The following is a 21201-nucleotide window of genomic DNA, read 5'->3' as shown; positions in this document are numbered from 1 at the left end:
AGTTTCATCTCGATTCTTTAAACCTAAGATAAACAAATATTTGCATATTTATATATCATTTAGAGTTTGGATGGTAGTGATGAACTAGTCCAACTTCCTCATTTTAAATATGAGGCAGCTGAGACCCAGGGAGGTTCATGAATTGCCCAAACTACACAGTTTAATCTCTGAGAAGTGTCAAATCAGAACCCAGATCTCCCATCAGAATCAGTATTTTTTTTCTGCCAAGCTATATTGAGTTCTATTTAAAATAACTAGAAAATTCTACATCTACCTCAGTAGCCCCTTAACTAAAAAAATGTGTACTACCTGTGAGTGTCCTTTTGTATTTCTAGGCAGTCTTTCTAACCTGTGGAGATGTTAACAACCCTTAAAGGACTGTTCATATCCTCTAAAATATTCTCCAATCCCCTTTTATAATTTTATTGAGATATGTTTAACCATTCATGAGTTAGTGAACATTTGGGTTGTTTCCACTTTGGGGTTATTATGAAAATGCTGTTAATATTAGTATATTAATATTTGTGTAAAAAAATATTTGTGTAAAATTTAGTATTGATATTATGTATAATTTTTGAGTAGTATATGTTTTCAGTTCTCTTAGATATATACCTAGGGGTGGAATTCACATGGTAAATTTATTTATGTGTATCTATTTGAAGAGTTGCTAAACTGTTTTTGAAGGAGCTGTATGATTTTTATATTCCCTCCAACAGTATATAAGGGTTTCAGTTTCTCCACATTCTCACCAATACTTGTTATCTCAACATTATAAATATAAAACATATAAAAATAATAAAATTATGAATGTAAAATTCATCCATGAAAATGTGTATAGCTGTCACTCTCAATCATTTTTGTATTATATTATGTGAATATAAAACAATTTTTAAGCCATTCAGTTTGTCTCCAATTTGTTATTTTTATTAAAAATCGTATATTGACATCTTACTATATGTCTCCTGGTACATACGTGCAAGAATAGTACTAGGAAATATGCCTGGAGGTGGGATTATTAGGGCCTATGATACATGCCTCTTTAACTTTACTGAATATTACCAAATTATTTTCCCAAGTGACTATACCAGTTTCCACTGCCACAAGCAACGTGTGGGAATTCTTATTGCTCTATATCTTTCTTTATTTCCAAAGAATGTAAAAGTTCTGTTCAAAGGTGATTTTTGAGCTTCATTGAATTGATTCAAACTTTAAAGAAAAAAGTGATGAAATTATTTTCTTTATAAGAACAGTGTAGCCAAAATGGTTTTAAATTTTAGATTTTTAAAAGAAAACTGAATGTGCCTTTGGACTATTAAATCTTGTATCTCAATTAAGAGTTAAAAATCTAATATGTCTAGAAAAATCTAATTTGGAGGAGGGGGTGGTCTCTCAAACATTTATTAATTTTTCACCCTTTTTAGTGCCAGGTGCTGTTCCTACTGAATCCATTCAAGGAAGTACTTTTGAAGAGAAAATATTTCTTCAATGGCGAGAACCAATCCAAACATATGGTGTCATCACTTTATATGAGGTAGTGTATACATTCATTAGTAATTTAATTTTTCATTATAATTTATGTGATAGTCGGACTGTCTAGTATTTAAAAATGCATAATGGCATCATGTCTTTAAGAAGTTCAATGCCTTTGGTAGTTACAATGGTTACTGCATAGAAGCAAAAAAAAAACCCTGAGTTTTTCAATTATGTATCATTTCAGGACGTATATTTATAATGATTTGGATGTTTCTAGACTATATGTTATTATATGTAAAGACAGCATAGTATTAAAAAAATCACCTGTATTAAAAACAATAAGTATTTTGAAGTGTACATTGATTAGGAAGCAACCACATGATCCTATTCTTGCTAGCTATAAAATATTTTCCTACTGGATTATAGAAGAATGCTGATTATCCAATTAGCAAAGTCAATAGACATTGTCTCAGGGGTAACAATAGAATAATGTCTTTTGGTTTCTTAGTATTAGCAAAACATCGTTTAGACTTCCTTGACATAGTTTTGTCTACTGAGGCATATCAAATGGTTGAATGATAGAGAGCAGAGAAGAATTTGATGAATTGTTCAAGGAAAAAAATAACAGCAGTAACAAGGGGTGACAGTCATCATCACATCTGTATGAGCATCATTTCACTGTACCTATTGTCATAGAAACAAGCAGGTGCATTTTTTTAAGCCAGCATTTATTTGAATGCAAATTTAACAAAATTATATGTTGTTAGGTTTCTAAAAATTGAGGCAATTCCTCCTCGGGAACCTCGGCTTGAATACCTTTCAGAGCTACTGACAAAAGCCTGAGCAGATTAGCTGTCAGACAGTAATCACTGGCAAACCCCCTCCCTGACCCAACTAGCCTCACATTTATGTTTCCTTATACTTTTTGAAAATTGGTATTGAAATGCAAAAAATAATGTTTTTAATTGAAAGCTAAACAAAGTAAGAGAAAATATAGAAGAAGAAGTTGATTTAATAAGTTATTGATGCTGTTCATTGGCTGCTTCATTTTGAAAGAATTCAGTGTTATGAAAAATCTGTAGTTCAGTTTTTAAAAAGGTAAGTTTTAAAATCAAACAAGTTCATATTTTTTCTCAGTGATCATAATTTTTAGTTAATATTTTTGGCCCCAAGACCATCTTCTGGTCTCAGTTTTGGATATTCCCACCTAAGAATAACAGATTATTTTACTAGGAAAGATAACAGCCAATGTTAAGTTCCAAGAAGTATGTCCATCTGTCCTAAAAGCCACATGTTGATATCTAGACAGACAGAAAATAATAGCTGGATTCTTTCTTCCTGGTACCTCCGAACATACATCTTTGTATAATAAGTAACTTTAACATGAAAACTATAGTAATAATAATTCAAAAGAGGAACCCATTGGGCAGCCTGGGTGGCACAGCGGTTTAGCACTGCCCTCCATTGAGGGCATGATCCTGGAGACCTGGGATAAAGTCCCATGTCGGGTTCCCTGCATGTGGCCTGCTTCTCCCTCTGCCTGTGTCTCTCATGAATAAATAAATAAGATCCTAAAAAAAAAAAAATAGAAGAAGAAGAAGAAGAACCCATTAATCTCTGAATTCAGCAGCCAGGGTCTCCCAGTTGAACACTGATCTAAATGTGTTTTAGTGGGGATACCTGGATGTGTCATAAATCAGGGTTTTAAAACTCAGATATAGGTAAGTAGAGCAGTTTAGTTTATTTTTCTAGATACGTAAGGGAAAATGTTAAATGTGTGAATCAGGTTTTGGTGATTAAATACAAGTTTTCTGGCCACCAGATCTTTCTCTCTCTTTCCCCCATGTTTTCCAAAAGTAGGAAGGGGGAGTTTCTGTTCTCTCTTAGGTGGCATCTCAGGAGGAGGCTCTTCTTAAGCTAAGATGTACATGCTGTGCCTAGACTATGCCAGAGTCAGTGACAGGCACAGGTTCCAGACTCAGTCCCTTCTGGATAACCACAGCCTCTGGGTTCTGATGCCATGCTAGGGAAGTAGAACAGTTGCTCCCCCAAAAAAGTAGGGACCTTAGGAACAGTATGTTCTATCATAGAAACACATTTGATTATAGATAAACACTGGAAGGTGAGATAAATGATCAGAGCTGGAGAAAAACTTAGTGATAAATGATACAGGTGTTTCTTTAGGGCAGGGAGCACAGTTGGATCATTTTTGCAAGGAGAAAAGAGAAGACAGGTTGGATGCTGTAGATGTTGTAAATGAAATGCTATGGGTTCAGGTTATTTTCAAGTTCTCCTTTAACTCTTGGGAAAGATAAACCAAACCTTTACTCATTGGAAAATGCTGACATCGTTTTCTGCCAGGAGTCATGGCAGCTGAGAGCATTAAAGCTTTCTTTTGATCTTATCCTTTGCCTTTCCTTTTCATTCCCCTAACAACCATCTTCAGTCTTCTTTAACCAGCCTTTCCTTTCTGTTCTCCCCACCTTTGTTCTGGCTCTACCCCTTCCTGTCCCTTACCTCTCCATCAGCCCTTTATTTTAATCAGAGCCATCTGCCTAAAACCTAGACTGATAATTACAGCCTACCTCAACAGCGATCAAAATTTCGATTTTATTAAATTAAAAATGTAGTATCACTTTCTGAGAGAACATTTTAAGTACAGAAGTATTCAAAATAATATTCTTGCTTCCCAATTTCACTTTTCAGAGGTAACAACTATTACAACTGGGTGCATGACCTTCCAGAATTTTACAAGGTAGAAATTATAGTGCAAGTGCATTTATGAACAGAGATCGATAACATTTAATAAATATTAGCAAACCCAGCATTTTTTGTAAGAATAATATGCCATATAAGACACACACATATCTCACATCATACAAAAACAAAAACCAAATGGATTCATGTTCTAAACACAGAATACTGGGCAGCCCCGGTGGCGCAGCGGTTTAGCTCTGCCTGCAGCCTGGGCTGTGATCTTGGAGACCCGGGATCGAGTCCTGCATGGGGCTTCCTGCGGGGGGCCTGCTTCTCCCTCTGCCTGTGTCTCTGCCTCTCTGTTCGCTCTCTCTGAATGAATAAATAAATAAATCTTTAAAAAATTAAAAATAAAAAATAAACACAGAATACTGTAAGAAAACAAGGAAGATATTTCTGTAACGTATCTTACTAAAGCTTGACATAAGCCCCAGAAGTTATATTTTAAAAGATTGGCAGATTTGCTTATATAAGAATTTAAACTTTTGAATGACAAAAGATACCACTAGGAAAGTCTAAATACAGACAGAAGAAATTATTTTAAAAATTGGTAGCACTTAATAGGCTGTTGGTCACAATATACAGACTTGATACAGGTTGATAAGAAATGGACAAAGAATTCCATTAGAAAAACTGGGCAAAGAATAAGAGGAGACAACTCATAGAAAAAAGTCCAAGTAGCATTTGAACATGTGAAAAGATATCTATCCTATATTACTAATGATTGAGAAATGAAATAAAAACAAGTGCTACAAAAAGTTTGTGTAATATCAGGTGTTAAACAATGATGTGGGGAAATGCATGTGTGCATAGACTATTGATGGGAATGTACATTTTGCATCCCTTACAACTGATGCATTTCCCCTAGTAGACAATTTGGGGGAACTTATCAAAATTTAAACATTGCACGTGAAGCTTATTTCTAGAAGTTTATCAGCCAGTAATACTTCCAAATACAGAGGAATATATGTGTGTCCAGGTATTTTCATTGTACCTCACTAACTTTATATGGCTTTCACTCAAAAGCCTAGTAAGTGAACTCCAGATTCCTGGTCATGAGAGTAATGCATCAGCAAGCTTTCACACACACACACACACACACACACACACACACACACATAATATTATATATTTTATATTATAATTTTATATTATGTATATAAAAGAGAGAGAGAAATAGACAAACCAAGAAAGAGACTCTTAACTATAGAGAACAAACTGATGGTTACCAGAAGGGGAGATGGGTAGGGGATGGGGGATATAGGGGATGGGATTAAGGAGTGCACTTGTCATCATGAGCACTGGGTAATGTATGAAAGTGTTGAATCACTATATTGTACACCTGACACTAATATTACACTGTATATTCACTAACTAGAATTTAAATAAAAACCATATATATATGGTGTGTATGTAAGGTACTGAGAGAAGACAGAAGAACAAAGTACTGTACCTTCTCCACTAGAAGTAGCAATCCTAATAGCAACTAACTATAGAGAGAATGAAATAAGTACCAAAAGCAAATCACTTTAACATGTGAGGTGTGTAAAGTCCAGTGTTGTGTGGGCACATAGCAAAGTAGAATAGTCTGGATTTGTCAACTGATGGGGGCGTTCAAGAGTTGGAGACACCCCAGGATCCTGAGCCTGGATAACTGGGCTTAATTAATGACTATTGATTGAGATGGTAAGAATGTAGAAAGAAGTAGAATTTAAGGGCCATGTCAAGAATTTTCATTTCAGTATTCAAGGCCTTTCATAATCTAATTCCAATTAATTTTATTTTTTTAAATTTTATTTATTTATTCATAGAGACAGACAGAGAGAGAGTGGCAGAGACACAGGCAGAGGGAGAAGCAAGCATCATACAGAGAGCCTGACGTGGGACTTGATCCAGGGTCTCCAGGATCACGCCCTGGGATGCAGGCGGCGCTAAACCGCTGCGCCACAGGGGCTGCCCCGTCTAATTCCAATTTAAATTTCTTACTGCATCTCTTATTATTTTTCTCCTAGAATTTAATGAGCTATATATATATAGAATTTTCTTTTATCTGAAAACCTTCTGAACTATCACACCACGTGCTCTTATTTCTTCTTTCCTCCTGATGCTTTTGCCTCCTCTCTCCTCCTGTGAGACCTTTGCTGCTCTCAGTTTTTCATCCAAATATCGTACTTTTCTCTGAAGTATCCTAGGTTCTTTCCTCCCCCGATATCAGATTTCATTATTACTTCCTCCAATTGCTTGGCTCTCCGTTAAAGGACTGTATCTAACACTGGCTGAGATTCCAGCCAAGTCCCACTCTGTAGAAGATTTTTAATCCCCTCCTGGCCCCAAATTGCATGTTGTTCTATTTTGATTATCTATGAATCTTTTAGTTCAGAACTTGAGACTGTAAGTAGAAGAAGGGAAAGTAATTTGAGAAAATTTCAGGCACCTACGTATGAATTGGAAATCATCCCATAAAACTGCAGAGGCCCAACGTGGAATGTCAGTGTTCTTCATAGAGGCTGCATTAGAATTGCCTTGGCCCTCAGCCAGAGATACAGTGCAAGTGTGGAAGCAGTCCCAAACTTTCCTTCTGGGAGTTTCCCACTGCTTTACTTAATAGGCACTTAATAAACATGCATTAAACTAACAAATGAAAAAATAAATGCCAAAGGGACACGGTACATTTGGGTGTGAGCATAGAGGTGTTTTTTGGTGTCCCTTAGAACAGCTGCTCAGATATATGTAGATGGAGCATCCACTCTCACACAGGCAGTGGATTCTAGAGTGGATTGCTCCTCCTGTTCCTAAGGAACTATTTTTTTTTTTTATTCCTGGTATTCAAACTCCCAGGGCTCTGGATGGCTTTGAGGAGGATCAATAACCATTCTGACATCTTGCATCTGCATATGTACAACATACTGGCTTGTTAGGGATTTGTTAGAAGTGAGGGAGAGTAGGGGCACCTGAGTGGCTCAGGCAGTTGAGCATTCAGCTCTTGGTTTGGCTCAGGTCATGATTTCAAGGTTACGAGATAGAGCCCCACATCAGGCTTTCTGCTCAGCATGAAGTCTGCTTGAGATTCTCTCTCTCTCTCTCTCTCCCCTCTCTCTCTCCCTTTCCTTCTCCCTCGACCCATCCCAACTCTCTCTCTCTCTCTCTCTCTCTCTCTCTCTCTCTCACACACACACACACACACACACACATAAATAAATAAATAAAATCTTTTTTAAAAAAGTAAAAGAGAGGATCCATAATTTTAAGAATGTCTAAATTAGTATGTATATGCATTTTTATGGGTTGGGGAGAGAGGATCTAATAATCCTAGCAAATTCTTGAAGGGCTGTGACTGAAACACTCATTACAAATCCCCAGTCTAGCTTACCCTGTATGACCATGGCAATAGGTGAGTACAAACCCATCAACCCTAGTGGAGCAACAGGTCCTTAGATAAAGCATTTGCTTTCTGCTCTATAGTCAGTGTGGGAGCAGCAACATCCTCCTTGCCATACTGTGAGCATTTATGGGAGCACATGCACATACCTCTTCTCCCCAGTGGCCTTTTTAGGAAAATAATATGCTGAGTGTCAAATATTTACTGATCACCTTGGGATCAGAAAGAAGAATAAGACATCAGTCTCTCCTCAGAAAGAAGATACGATTACGTGAAAAGTTCCATTTCCTTTGGCATATTTAAATCATGATTTAAGAGTACACAAGAGCTTTTACAACACTCCCTGATGCATCACCAAATGAACCGTATGAACACAGTCACAACATCACGCATTCGGCTGATCCAGTGATTGTTAGGCCTCCTTTGGAAGCCTTTACTGAAAAGTAAAATGGGAACTCTGGCTTCAGACATGGGCAGGCGGACACATTTTGTTCCAATCTCGCCTGAATTCCCAGCGTCTTTGAAAGCATTTCCTTCTTTTAAGACACTTTTTTCCTTTCCTTTTTTTTTTTTTCTTTTGATTTCCATGACAGCTCTGTCTATTGGCATTTCTGGCTTCATTTGTTGATTTCTCCTCCTCCACCACTGATTATATTAAAAGTCAGTGTTCTCTCTCAAATCCTTTCCCCAATGGCCTCATCCATTCTCAAATCATAATAGTTCAGTGCCACTCACCTCCACATCTCTATTCCTGGACCAGACCTCTCAGATCCCAGCTTTAAGCCATGCTAAGCCAACAGCTCATTTCCCCTCATTCACTCCATTGCATGTCAGTGAGCAGGGCCATCTTTTGCTTAAGCCCCAAATATGCCACCTTACCTTTGATTCCTCCATCATTCCCTCCACATTCAACCTATCACTGACTTCTGTCCACTTTGACTCTCAGATATGCCACTTCTCTTCATTTGCTGCTCTCCTCCCTATGCTCACCTTCGTCCCAACCACTGCACCATCACAGGGTGTAGGTCCTCCGTGGTCACTGCGGGAGTACCCTGTGACCTCCCTACTCGCCCACTGCCTCCTTCCAGCAAACCACTGCTCCTCCTGCCGTTAGTGTGGTCTTTTCATAAGAGAAGTTTGATCATTTGGTTTTCAGGCTTAAAAATGTTCAAAGGCTCCCCCTTGTATGCATCCTGACTTCTCATCTTAGGGTATGGAGTGCTGCACATATGGCCCTGCCCATTCCTCCAGCTCCTGTTCGAGGGACCACCCTCACCTCACTTGCTAGGCCCCGGTTTCACAGGCCTTCCTTCTGTCCACTAATTATGTGCAGAATGCTCCTGCTTCACGGCCTTAGTCCATGCTCTTCTTTCCCAAACTCAAGTTCAAATATCCTCAAATTAACTGTCATCCCCTCAGTGGCTGCTTCTGCAACCATCCGTGGTAGCTCTACATGCATCCCTCTCTGCCCTACAATATTCTTTGCCTGAGCACCGTGTGGGTTTCATCTACTCAACTTTAGTATTTTAAAATGGTTCATTTACTTACCGTGTATCTCTCCCAGCTCCACCCACTGCAGTCCAGATTCTTAGCCACCTGAGGACATGGCCTGTGTCCACCCACTGACCATGGTATTTACAGAGTCTGTGTTCACACCATCAATATCTGAATGGAATGAATGAATCTGAGTAGGGAGAGAAAACAGGGCACGCTGGCCCTATCACATTCCAGGCAAGTGAAAGTTCATGAGTAAAAGCAGTGTCAGTGGTACAGAAAATCTTTGTTCCCTAAGACAGGAGGTAATGTAATGTCATTTGTGTCGAGTATTCAGAAACAAATTTGGAGAAGATGTAGGCAGTTCATAAACCCAGAGGTAGGGAGTTTGGACTTTGTCTCATTATACAGTTGTATCCCATTACAGTTTTTAGTAAGACAACGAAATGAACAAGGGAGTGTACCTAGCTCTGGGGTGGGCAGTGCTAGTCCTCATTTTCATTATACTGTATCATAACTGTTGAACTGCTTCTCTACTTCTCCACCAGATCGGTCCCTCCTCCAGGACAGGTTCTATGTCTCATCCACCATGTGAGCTCAGAGCACCAGCTCAGAGCACATTGCTTGGTTCATTGGAGGCAGGCAATGAGTATCTTGAGAATGGGAGAATGAATGAATGAATGAGCTTTAGGGAGCAAATAAGCCCTCATAGCTTAGCTTAGATCTACCCTCTCTGAACCACCCTTTTCTATAGAAGTGTCAGAATGAGGACCAAGTAAGCAACTAAGCACACAGTGGTGACGATGCTGAAGTCCCTTCCAGAGCAGCTGGTGTAGACACTGTCTTGTCTCTGGACTCAAAGTAATATTGTGAGGGAAGTTAGCTAGAGGGTTAATGACAGAGATGCTGCCTAACTCTGAGAATGGCATGCACTGTAGTGATTAATATATACAACAAACATTTTCTTGCCAAAGCTTAAATGATTCAATCTAAATATTCTTTCAGAGAGGTCTCCCTAATTATAATGACATGGTATAAATATAAGAAGAAAGAATGTCAATTATCACTCCGTATAATAACAGTGTTAGTGTTCACGCACATAAATTATAAGTAAGTTTACCCATTTAAAAGCAAGAAAAGTGCTCAGTTTTGCAATTTAAAACTTCTGAATATGCCGCATTTAAAAATTATATCATTACAACCAGTAGAAGTTAGTAATCACCACTAAAATGCATGTTCGTGAATAGTTGATGAACTACTTATGTTGAAATTCTTTCAAAAATCATTTGAAAGGGCAAATTTAAAGACACCTATGATATATTTATTTTGACACATTCCAGGTTCGTCCAATGTGCCTTGAACACCTGTTATGTGGCATACATATGAGAGATTCTAGAGTGGTACTGCCTCAAATGGCAGCTTCTGGTCAGGCATGGTGATTTAAATTTTAGGGGTGTGCCGGTGGCTCAGTGCTTGAGCTTTTCTGCCTTTGGCTCAGGTCATGATCCCGGAGTCCTGGGATTCAGTGCCCCATTGGTCTCCCTGCAGGGAGCCTGCTTCTCCCTTTTCTTATGTTTCTGCCTCTCTCAGTGTGTCTCTTATGAATAAATAAATAAAAATTTAAAATTTTTTTTTATTTTAGTTAGCTAAAATCAAATAAAATTTTCAGGTCCTCGATCTCACTACTATGTTTCAAGTGCTCTGTTGCCACTTGGGGCTGGTGGCTACCATACTGAAGAGTACAGAATAGAACATTTCCATGATATTAGAAAGTTCTATCGGACAGTGTTGCTCTAAAGAACAACTTTCTTTTCTAAAGAAAAGAAGCAAATATGACCTCTCATGAGCACCGTGGTCAAGAACTACTGACTCATGTCTAGGATTTATTTTGAGAGCAGATATCTTTGCCCACATTGATGAAAACACTTAAAAGTACCCTTGTTTCCAGTAGACAGTAATCCTGTTCAGCACTAAATCAAACTGGCCCCTGGATGAAAGATGAGGCCTTCTCCTTGTCAGGTCCTTATCTGTTTGAGCTTACTTTTACATTTTGTGATGTCATTTTAAGCCAACTGTAATGTAGTTTTCCAAAGTGACATTTTGAAAGCAAACAACTTCAAGGTATTAGCTTAAACCTGAACTCATCCTTTATGTTCTAATCTACTGGCTCTCAGTTCCTCTGTCTACAAAAGTAATAACTCATAGCAGTTTTGGCTGAGTTCCTGCGCCCTTTCACCGGATCCAGGATTTGAAAAGTCTAAGTGAATAGCGGAGCTTATCATAAAGCATCTGACAGTGCATACATCACAAGGGTTTATTGGATAAAGATGTGATCCTAGTCCATCTGCTCCAGATATTTTATCACATTCTTATTCTCTTGCAGATCACCTACAAAGCAGTCAGTTCCTTTGACCCAGAAATAGACTTATCCAATCAAAGTGGAAGAGTCTCAAAACTGGGGAATGAAACCCATTTTCTATTCTTTGGACTGTATCCCGGGACCACGTACTCCTTTACCATCCGAGCTAGCACTGCTAAGGGGTTTGGACCTCCGGCGACAAATCAGTTCACCACCAAAATATCAGGTATTAAACATTTGTGAGTTATGTCTTTTATCACAAGTAGCAGTTTTGTACTTTCTCATTCCTATTGTCAAGGATACAAACCTCATCCAAACTTACACACTGTTTTCAGATGAACACTTTGGCATTTATGAAAATCAGACTCATGGAATTGAATGAGATGCTGCAAATACTTAAAATTTGAGAGCTTAAGATCCTCCTGCATTAGGAAGTAGCTATGTTTTATCAGTTTGCATTGGAGGGCCTGAGCATGAGTGAGGGTTCTGGTCTGCATGCTCCTGTCCCCTTCACAGTTCAGGTTACCAGAGCAGCAGCTTTGGAAAGATCTCTGCAATGAGCCATGAATGATTGAGTGCCCAACAGAAAGACAGCATTATATGGAGTCTGCTTCCAGAAGGATCAGCCATCCTTGGGACTTTCACCATTAGTAGTTGCCTGTCCTCTGCAATGACAGAGGGGTGGCAAGAGGCACTTACAGCCTCCAGCTTTTTGCTGGTAGAGACTCAATTATGCCATCCAACCAAAGACATAATTCAAGAAGTATTTCTGGGCATGTGCAACTGTGCAGAAAATGTCTTCGTGCTTCGGACTAGAGGAAATGGAGTTGCCATCTGCTGTGGGATATATAACACCAATAAACACAATCCCATGGACATTTCCTTTTTCCATTTTTCCCCCTTTGGGTATAAGTGGGGAAGTATTTGAATTTTGGCTTTGTGTGTTTTGGTGGGGGGTAGATGAGCAGGAGGCAGGTGGGGGAAATAACGCTTTTAATCAATCGGTGTTAGCTAAATAATAGCCTTGCTTTCATATCTATGGTCCTCATTTCTAGTTTTTAGAAAGTTTTTGCTTAGAATTGGAGGCAGGGAAGTGCTACAACAAGAGTACCTAAGCACTTGATTAGGTTTTCAGAGAGGGAAGTTTGGAATTTTGTTTTTAGGCAATTATAACTTCTAGGGAAATTTTTCATCATATAAGATTTTGTTTATGATCACAAACTCAACTTGAAGTCCAACAGACACTTGATATTTCTTTGGAAGAGTTCAGTAATGAGAACAATAAGGAGAGTTGGAAGACGAGGAAGAAGTCCTTGGGAGGTTAGAGAAATGGCATAGGTCATACATTTCTAGACACTGCTAGACTTGGAATCAGAAAATCTGGCTTCTAGTTGTAATTGTCCATGCCTTCCCTCTCTGATCATGATAAAGTGCATTGATACCTGGATGTGATTAAGATGATATAATCTGGTGCTTGAATTTATGATGGAGACTAAAGAGGAAACATTTCATATTTGGATAATCCTTGAAATATGGCTTCAAATATGAAGAGGATGTTCATTTAGAAAAGATAATTCATTTTTACCATTTCTGTTATATAAAAATTCTGGTTGATAGGAGTCTGACCACCAGCTTCATACAGTTCTATTCAAAAACAAAGACAGTTGACATTTTAGTTAGCCTGCATGGATTCATGAAGAATAACTATTTGATTTCTATAGTTCAGAGAAAATTACAGTTTACGGGCCCCAATTTTCTACTTTCATGGACCTCAGATAAAAAACTATTCTCTCTACAAAATGTAATTCTATGTTATGAATCGGAGTTAATTTTTAATAGAATTGGAGTTAATTTTTAATGCTGAGAAAATCCAATAAATGGAAATGAGATATAACCCATGTCTCTTACATAAAAGCTTTTTATATGTAAGAGATGTAAAAAACTATATATATTTGTAAAAAAAAAAATGATCTCTAGTGTTCTCATTAGGTACCTACACCTGTGAGTCTTCAAAAGACCATGTGCCTCCCACATCACAGCTTCATGAAATGATCTCTCTAGTCCATGGCAAAGACAAGATTACTGGAGAGCTTTGTCATTATCTTCTCATGATTAAGACTGAACAATCTAGAAAACAAAGAATGCCAGGAAATGGACTTGGAAATAGGATTTGCATGAAGTGGGGGGAAAAAAAGTAACATTTGTAGAATTATATTTGCCTGGCTCTATTATCTCTTTGAATTCCCATAATAACCCTAGGGGATAATTTCTCCTATTTTGAAAGAAGAGTAAATTGAAGCTCCAGAGACAATTCATGTGCCTAAGCTCTTAGGCTGATTAAAACAAAACAACAAAAATCAAACTCAAGCCTTTCTTGCTCCAATTCCTTTATCTTTTCCACCTTCCTGCTCTCTCTGAGAGCCCGCCGGTGGTCACTAATTTCAACAAGCCTTCTACAGGCACCTAAAGGCCTCTTCAGATCCTTAGATGGATCTGTGGTCCACACAAGTTTTCCTTATTGACTTAGATGTGAGAGCTGTAATGTTCCATTTTATGATATTAGTGATTATTTCTTAAATATGCATTTAAAGTTATTTTTAAAGAAAAGCATACCTACCAATAAGTCTGCAAATTATAAGTATCTGACTTGATATATTTTCTCAAGCTAACCTACACCCATTTAGCAAGAATGCAAATCAAGAGACACAATGTTACTAACACCTCAGGAGCCCCCTCATTCTCTCTCCCAGCTTCAAATCAAAGAAGTCGACATATACTGGTTTTAGCGGTGGTTCCTGATAGTCTGTGTAGGGTGTATACACAAAGGCTGCCCGTGGTCGGTTCATAGCTGCAATTTAAGCTCACTGTGTTTTTCATGTTCTCCGCAAATGGAACTCACCATTTGATTTGAAAAGATCAACCAGAAATAATGAGTCTCCCATCTCACACATTTTTCCCCCAGCACCGTCTATGCCGGCTTATGAACTTGAGACCCCCTTGAATCAAACGGACAATACAGTGACAGTCATGCTGAAACCTGCCCACAGCCGAGGCGCGCCTGTCAGGTACCGAGTAGAGGAGGGGTGGACTGGCTCTAGAGAGATTAGACCCTAAAATCAAAATTGATTCATTTCTTGGCTGTGTTTTCTAGGGATCTGCTATGAACCTCAGTCAGCCTGTAAACCCATATTTTTATGAGCTCTAATTAAAAGAAATGACTCAGGAAAGGGAAAGTGCTTTGATGTGGGGTGATCAAGTATTGTGTAGAGTTTGATTCTGATGCAAGTGGGTTGTTCTTTGAAGATAAGGAACGAATGCCTTAGTCTGTTGAGAGAGGTGGCTTTACTCCTAAAAAGTAATTGCTTGCTGCAATTTAGTTACCCAGGGGCAGATGCTATTTTTATCCTGAGCTCTATTCTTTAAATGGACCTTCAGGTTTTGCTTGTTTGTTTGTTTGTTTACCTGGGCTTTTAAGTCAGTTAACTTTTGGGAAATTGGCTTATTTCTCTGATGACTATGTGGTATATATTTACTTTTTTTTTTTTTTTTAAGAAACAGACGATTGGAAGGAGCACTGTGAAGTCTTCATTTGAACATATTTAAGTTTATTACCAACATGTAGGCCCCATTTCTCATTCCATGATGATTTATGTAGCTAAGAAATTACGAAGTGTAACTTCTACGGTGAATGAATAAAATAAATTTATTCTTCCTAGAAAGGAGCAAAGGAATGCCTGAATAACTCTTGAGTATGAACTTGTCATAAGCTCATTAATCTATATAAATGAAATTTCTACTTGTTTCAGAGGGATTTAGATATTCTGTGCTATAAGAATAGATTCCCTTCAGAATAACCTCTTATTTTGAATAGCATGCTCTGAGGAAACATTTTCATTCCCATTTAAGGCTATATTTTTTTCTATATTTCTTGTTTAGAATTTTACTTCATTAACCTTTTGAAACTTGGCTCTATTTGATCATGTTTTCACGACAGTATCATAGGATAATCAGTTGGACTTCTTTGTACCTGATAAAATATGTACAAGTTTCATTTCACATAGTTAGAAGTAAAAACAACAGCATTAGTTGATAGTAAGGTCAAGTTAGGGTGGAATCACAGGAATTTTTAGTTGAAAAATCTACAAAATTTAAGGAGACAATTTTTAGTTCACTCTATTGACTTACTCGACATAGTAGTAAGAGACTTTCATCTAAGGGATTTAGGATGGCCATTCATAAGTGCACTCCATGAGAAGACTATGATATATGTAAAAGCTTTATTCCAAATTTAAGATATGTATCCACTGACACTACCTCGCCCCTTTGGGGTGACCTGTATGCAGCACCCGGGGGTTGCCCTAATCCGCATGACCCCAGACACATACTCATTAGATGGCTGGCCAAGATCTAATGAGTGTATCTGTGGCCTTCCGTCAGACTTTTTTCAGTCCAGAAAGCTGAAGTATTATTAAATGAAAATTGATGCTCTGACCATGGCCAGAGCATCATTTTCTTGTGACCAATTTAAGAGTCGCCTAGACTCAGCAATGTGAGCTGTTAGGATGGGAGTCAGGGTTCTCGGGCAGAAGCATCACGATCAAATGAAAGGGTACAGACCAAAAAAAAAAAAAAAGAAAGGGTACAGACCACTCACCTCCAAACGGAAGGAATCTGAAATCCTAACCATTTCTCCAAAACAATGGGTTAGTCCCTGTTCTACTTTATTCCCATATAAACTCCTTTTCATTTTCTGATCTTTTTGCCTCTTTCCTTCACACTCTTTCAGTCGGATTTTCATCCTTGTCTGTGTCTAGATCTTTCCAAGTCTGAGTTTTCAAATAATATTCCTTTGAGCAATCGACATCATCTCCCTCCCCAGTTCTCCTTTCCTTATTTTTTTAAAGTGCTTCTTGCATTCCAAACTACGATTGAGGGGATCCCTGGGTGGTTCAGCGGTTTGGTGCCTGCCTTTGGCCCAGGGCGCGATCCTGGAGTCCTGGGATCGAGTCCTGCGTCGGGCTCCCTGCATGGAGCCTGCTTCTCTTCCTTCTCCTGTGTCTCTGCCTCTCTCTCTCTCTCTCTCTCTCTCTCTCTCTCTATATATATATATATATATATATATATATATATATATATACACACATATATACATATATATCATGAATAAATAAATAAAAATAAAATAAAAAAACAAACTACGATTGATATTTTCTAAGTATGCCTTTCAAAGGCATCGTCTTGTTGTTTTCTTTTCAAAACTTTCCAGTTTTTGGAGACTGGAGACTTACTGGTTATTTAATTATGGATATCCTTGGGCTTTTTATTCTGATGTTATAAAAATACTCTTTCAAATGCTTGTCAGAGTGTCCAAAATACACAGCTTCACCACATCATTTCTTGAAGGCCAGCCTCTAACTCTGCTAAGGTTTCAGTTTATGTTATCACAGCTTCCTTCACAGCTGTCGTGATGCCTTATTTCCAAACTCACTATTGCTCCACTTTGATTAAACATTATCTTATTATTGGCTAAACATTCCTTGAATTTGCCAGAGTTGCTTTTCGTTCTGTCTTTATTATACCTTCTTAGAGCCACACTATTAGCATCTTGAAATCAATAAATGTACTATGTTCATTATCTAAATCTATGCTAGAATCCAGATCAGTTCTTCTGGGACATATTCAGAAAGTATTGCAGGCAGACCCACCACAGATACCACCTTAACTAGAAGGATACTTATCTTAAATGGGTAAATTTTATTGGCATAAATTTGAGAATGGAAACTATCTTGACCCCAGCTGTCAAAAAGTTGTTTTCTATTATTGTGTTTTGGTTTTTGCAGAAAGTGAATGTTCTTATCAAGGGATTTGGTATTACAATACAACATAATAGGGCTTATTATCTATTGAGTATATGCAAGACCAATATGTCTAGAAAGACTAGTTTGGAAAAAATGTCCATAATACTCTCAAACTAAATGAGGTATATTAAAATTTTCGGTTTCATTTAATGTTTAGAGAAATAAGAACTCTGATTAGGGAATCATAGGGGCCTAAAATATAAAGCCATAATATAGATTAAAACATTTGAACACATCTGGAAATTTGCAGAATGCACATGTAATCAAACTGCAATACAAGAAAGCTTTTCCCAAATGATAAGATAAATACTAGAAGAAGGAGGGAAATGGAAGTGAACATCTGCTTCCTTTCCTGGATTTTGCACAGTATTATATGCTCAAAAATACTGTCATTGTGTGATTTCCAAAGCCAATTCTTTCAATTGATTTGATTTTTCTTTAATCCATAATCATTAGGCTTAAAATCTCAGTCCTGCTTCATTTATGTACTTCATGAAGTAAGGTGGTTCTGCATTGATTTCACTACAAAACACTTAGCATTGCTTAATGCAGATTCTTAAAATTGCACTAAACTCTCAATGTAAACAATTGTTGTCTTTTTATTGATCAACACATCAGCTCTGTCACATAAAATTATTTAAATCCTGAGATGGCCAGGAAGAACACAAATTCCATCATTCTGGCTAGTAAGCTAGCACTTAGGACAGAATTTTACTGTCCATGGATTCGATTTTTTTTTCTTTAATAAGACAAGAGAAAGATTAATTTTCTTTTATTCCTTTAGAATCACCTCATTTCTCTCTTTTCTCCTTTCCACTGTTCATTACACACAGACACAATCCAACAGAGAAAATCCTTGTAATTGCCAGTAAAATAGCAGCTCTAAACAAAGAATGAATTTTCCACAAACTCTGTGCTTTTCTTCCACTAACAAAAATTCTCTCTGTGATTTTACACTTGTACTGTGGGCAGTGTCCCTCATTAAGGATGTTTTATACGTTCTAATGGTCTACAGCACGAGACTCCATCACACTGTTGAGCCTTTAGGTGATGGTGTTTTCAAATGACTCTCATTTTTGTTCCTTAGGCATTGTTGTTTCCATTTATTTGTAAATGTTTTGGAGCTATATGTCTTCTTAATTAAAACTCAGTGCTTGAATATGTTAATTAAACATTCTGATATTCATTTCAGTGAAATGTTAGAAAATTACCATTTTAAGTACTCATTCTTTGATTCATTCATTCAGGAGAAACTACCGAGTGGGGGAAAACATCTATTAAATTGCCTGTCCACAGGGATGGGAGGTGGGCACCAATCACAGTCAACAACCAAAACATTACAACTGTTGCCCAAATGTGTGAATAGACTTTTAATGGATGGCAGCCACCTTGTTCTTCTAACAAAGGCAGTCCTAATTATTTTTAACACCGAGCTTTTCCTGTCATTGGTAACTTCTTACACTATGGTTGTCTTCACAATGAACGCTTCCTCAATAGTTATATTTAAAAAGCAATTGGCAAATAGTTCGGTTGCTGAGAATCAGGGCCACAATCTAAAAACAAATCGGAACTTCACTACATCATGAATGAGGAAGAGATGAGGCTATAAAGAAGGGATGGAAGAAATATTTTGCCTTATTTTATTAAAAAGCATGTTCCTGAAAAGTAAAATTTCAAATGAGACAGGGAATATTTTCTGTTAGGAAAAGGCAGGCATAAATGTTTTATTCATCCAAAATACTTTTGATTTAAAAAGAAAAGCCTTGTACCATATAAAAACTTCAGTTTCATATATAAATCAAGAATTTATTTATTTTTATGTAATATGTTTAGATTTTTATTAAATAGATTTCACCTTGAATTCATTACCATGGTAGACTTGACAAATGTATGCTGTTTTCATTTACTCCTTTTTGTCACTTTTGCCTGAGTCTGTTTGCCTTAGGTAGGCAGTCAACAAAACGTGGATGGATCTGAAACCATCATTGTTCACTTCTATTTCCTGATTTGCCCAAACTACTAATTAAATATTATTTTGTAGCAAGTCAGATATAAAATTAAACGTGTATTAAAGGATACGATTTTTTTTTCTCATAACTGAGCTCTTTGTCCTTTGAAAACTCTCTGCTATATTCTTAGACCAAGGTTAAGGACAGGTTTTCTATTCCATTGAGGATAAATAGTCAGTAAAGCAATTGTATTTATCTTAAGAGAATTTGTTATACTTCCTAAAAATGTTTGATTTGATTCTGGAGCTGTATGGAAAATGGAATTTGTTCTTTTTGTGGTCATCAGCTTGGACCCAGAAGTTCTTATTAAAGGGATTCAGCAGGAGAATGTTGAGGATCTATGAAAACTACCACCTCAGATGGGACAGTGAAACAGATCTTTTAACAGTAAAAGCAAGGAAAGAGATCATTATAATTTTCCTGTAGAAATTACACTTGTTGGCATATAATTCATTATGGTTTAGGAAGCTTTAGATTAGGAAGTATGGACCAGATATTAATTTTTAAAAAGTTATTTTAAGGCAACGGCAATCCATTTGATTATCTGCCATCAGTACATCCAAGGAAAGACATTTTCATTCCCTGAATACCACCAGCTTGGGCATCCCATTCTCTTCTGAATATGCAAGGAGCCTTTGAGCAAATCAACATTGTGAGGTTCTTCTAAGGATTAAAAGAGGTAGGGTTTTTTGTTTGTTTGTTTGTTTAAAAAAAATACTCCAAACCATATTTTACATCCACTAACTGCTGTATGAGTGTTTTTTCTTATGGTAGCACTTTCAAACAGTGTCAGTAAGTGGTTTGTGTTGTTTTTCTTTTCTTCATAGGACTAACTCTGGTCCTCTAGCTTTTCCTTTGTTTGTCGCGTTTTATATATATATTTTTTAAATATGATATCACAAAAAAACTTAATCTTACATGAAAACTAAATTAAGGATTTAACAAAGGTGTATCAATAAAATAATAAATAACAGAATTCAGTAAATTCTAGTATCTCTACTACATTTTGAAATTTGATTGCATCTGTTTCCTATATGTTTCTGCATTTGCAAGTTTTTAGAAATTGATATTAAAAAATGGTAATGAACTCTTCCCTGCCCCCATTCTGTAGTACAGCTCTTTAAAAAGGTTAGATGTTTCCCTGTTATCTCCTGAATCATTAGCTAATGATGGTTATGGTCATCTCTACCAAATAAACTAAACTGTAGAACAAAAGGAAACCGATTTTCTGTTTATAACCATCCTGAAAGTGAAATTCATAAGATGATGTAGTGGAGAGTCGGTGAGACACAGAACTTGGTTGGCTCGAAGAAGTCTAATGTTCTGTTCACCTTTGAAGAATCTAATTCTTCTAACCATTTCTTTAAAAATATGTATATATATATATCTATATATATGCATATATATATGTCAATTAAATGACCATAAGATTGTACTTGAATCACAAGTATATATATAGATATATATATATACGTATATATACATATAAACGTATATATGTATAGATATAACACATACACACACACATATATATACGTGTATATATATCTATATATTTACTTGTGATTCAAGTACAATTTTATGGTCATTTAATCATTATGATTGTGTTAGAATTTATTCTCTAGATTCTATAAATTATCTTTTTAATCAGAACAGTTTTCTCCAAGAATTTGATCTTGGGTCAGAGGAACCAGTTAAGTAGTGGTTGGCAAATTATTTTTTATTACTTATTCCCCAAAAGTTTATGCCATCATTTTATTTTATTGTTGGAATGACAGTATTATTCTGAGAAAGGAAAACTATAGTGTAAAACCTCACAATGCAGAGCTGGCTTTAAGATCCAAACATCCTGTAATATAAATTTAAAGTAAT

The 21201-nt window shown here is 36.9% G+C and overlaps 1 protein-coding gene across 16 annotated transcripts in view; it reads left to right on the top strand.

Moving 5' to 3' along the window:
• Window positions 1-21201, top strand: part of PTPRM (protein tyrosine phosphatase receptor type M) — a 777617-nt gene that overhangs the window by 477911 nt on the left and 278505 nt on the right. For all 16 annotated transcript variants that reach the window (XM_072734918.1, XM_072734917.1, XM_072734916.1 and 13 more), the window contains 3 exons: window positions 1422-1531; window positions 11487-11688; window positions 14425-14527. In XM_072734918.1, coding sequence (XP_072591019.1) covers window positions 1422-1531; window positions 11487-11688; window positions 14425-14527 — 415 coding nt within the window. The remainder of the gene's footprint in view (window positions 1-1421; window positions 1532-11486; window positions 11689-14424; window positions 14528-21201) is intronic.

Source organism: Vulpes vulpes, chromosome 13 (genome assembly GCF_048418805.1).
Source record: "Vulpes vulpes isolate BD-2025 chromosome 13, VulVul3, whole genome shotgun sequence".
Lineage (NCBI taxonomy): Eukaryota > Metazoa > Chordata > Mammalia > Carnivora > Canidae > Vulpes > Vulpes vulpes.
The sequence above is the reverse complement of the archived record's forward strand: the minus strand, read 5'-3'. Positions and strand labels throughout refer to the sequence as shown.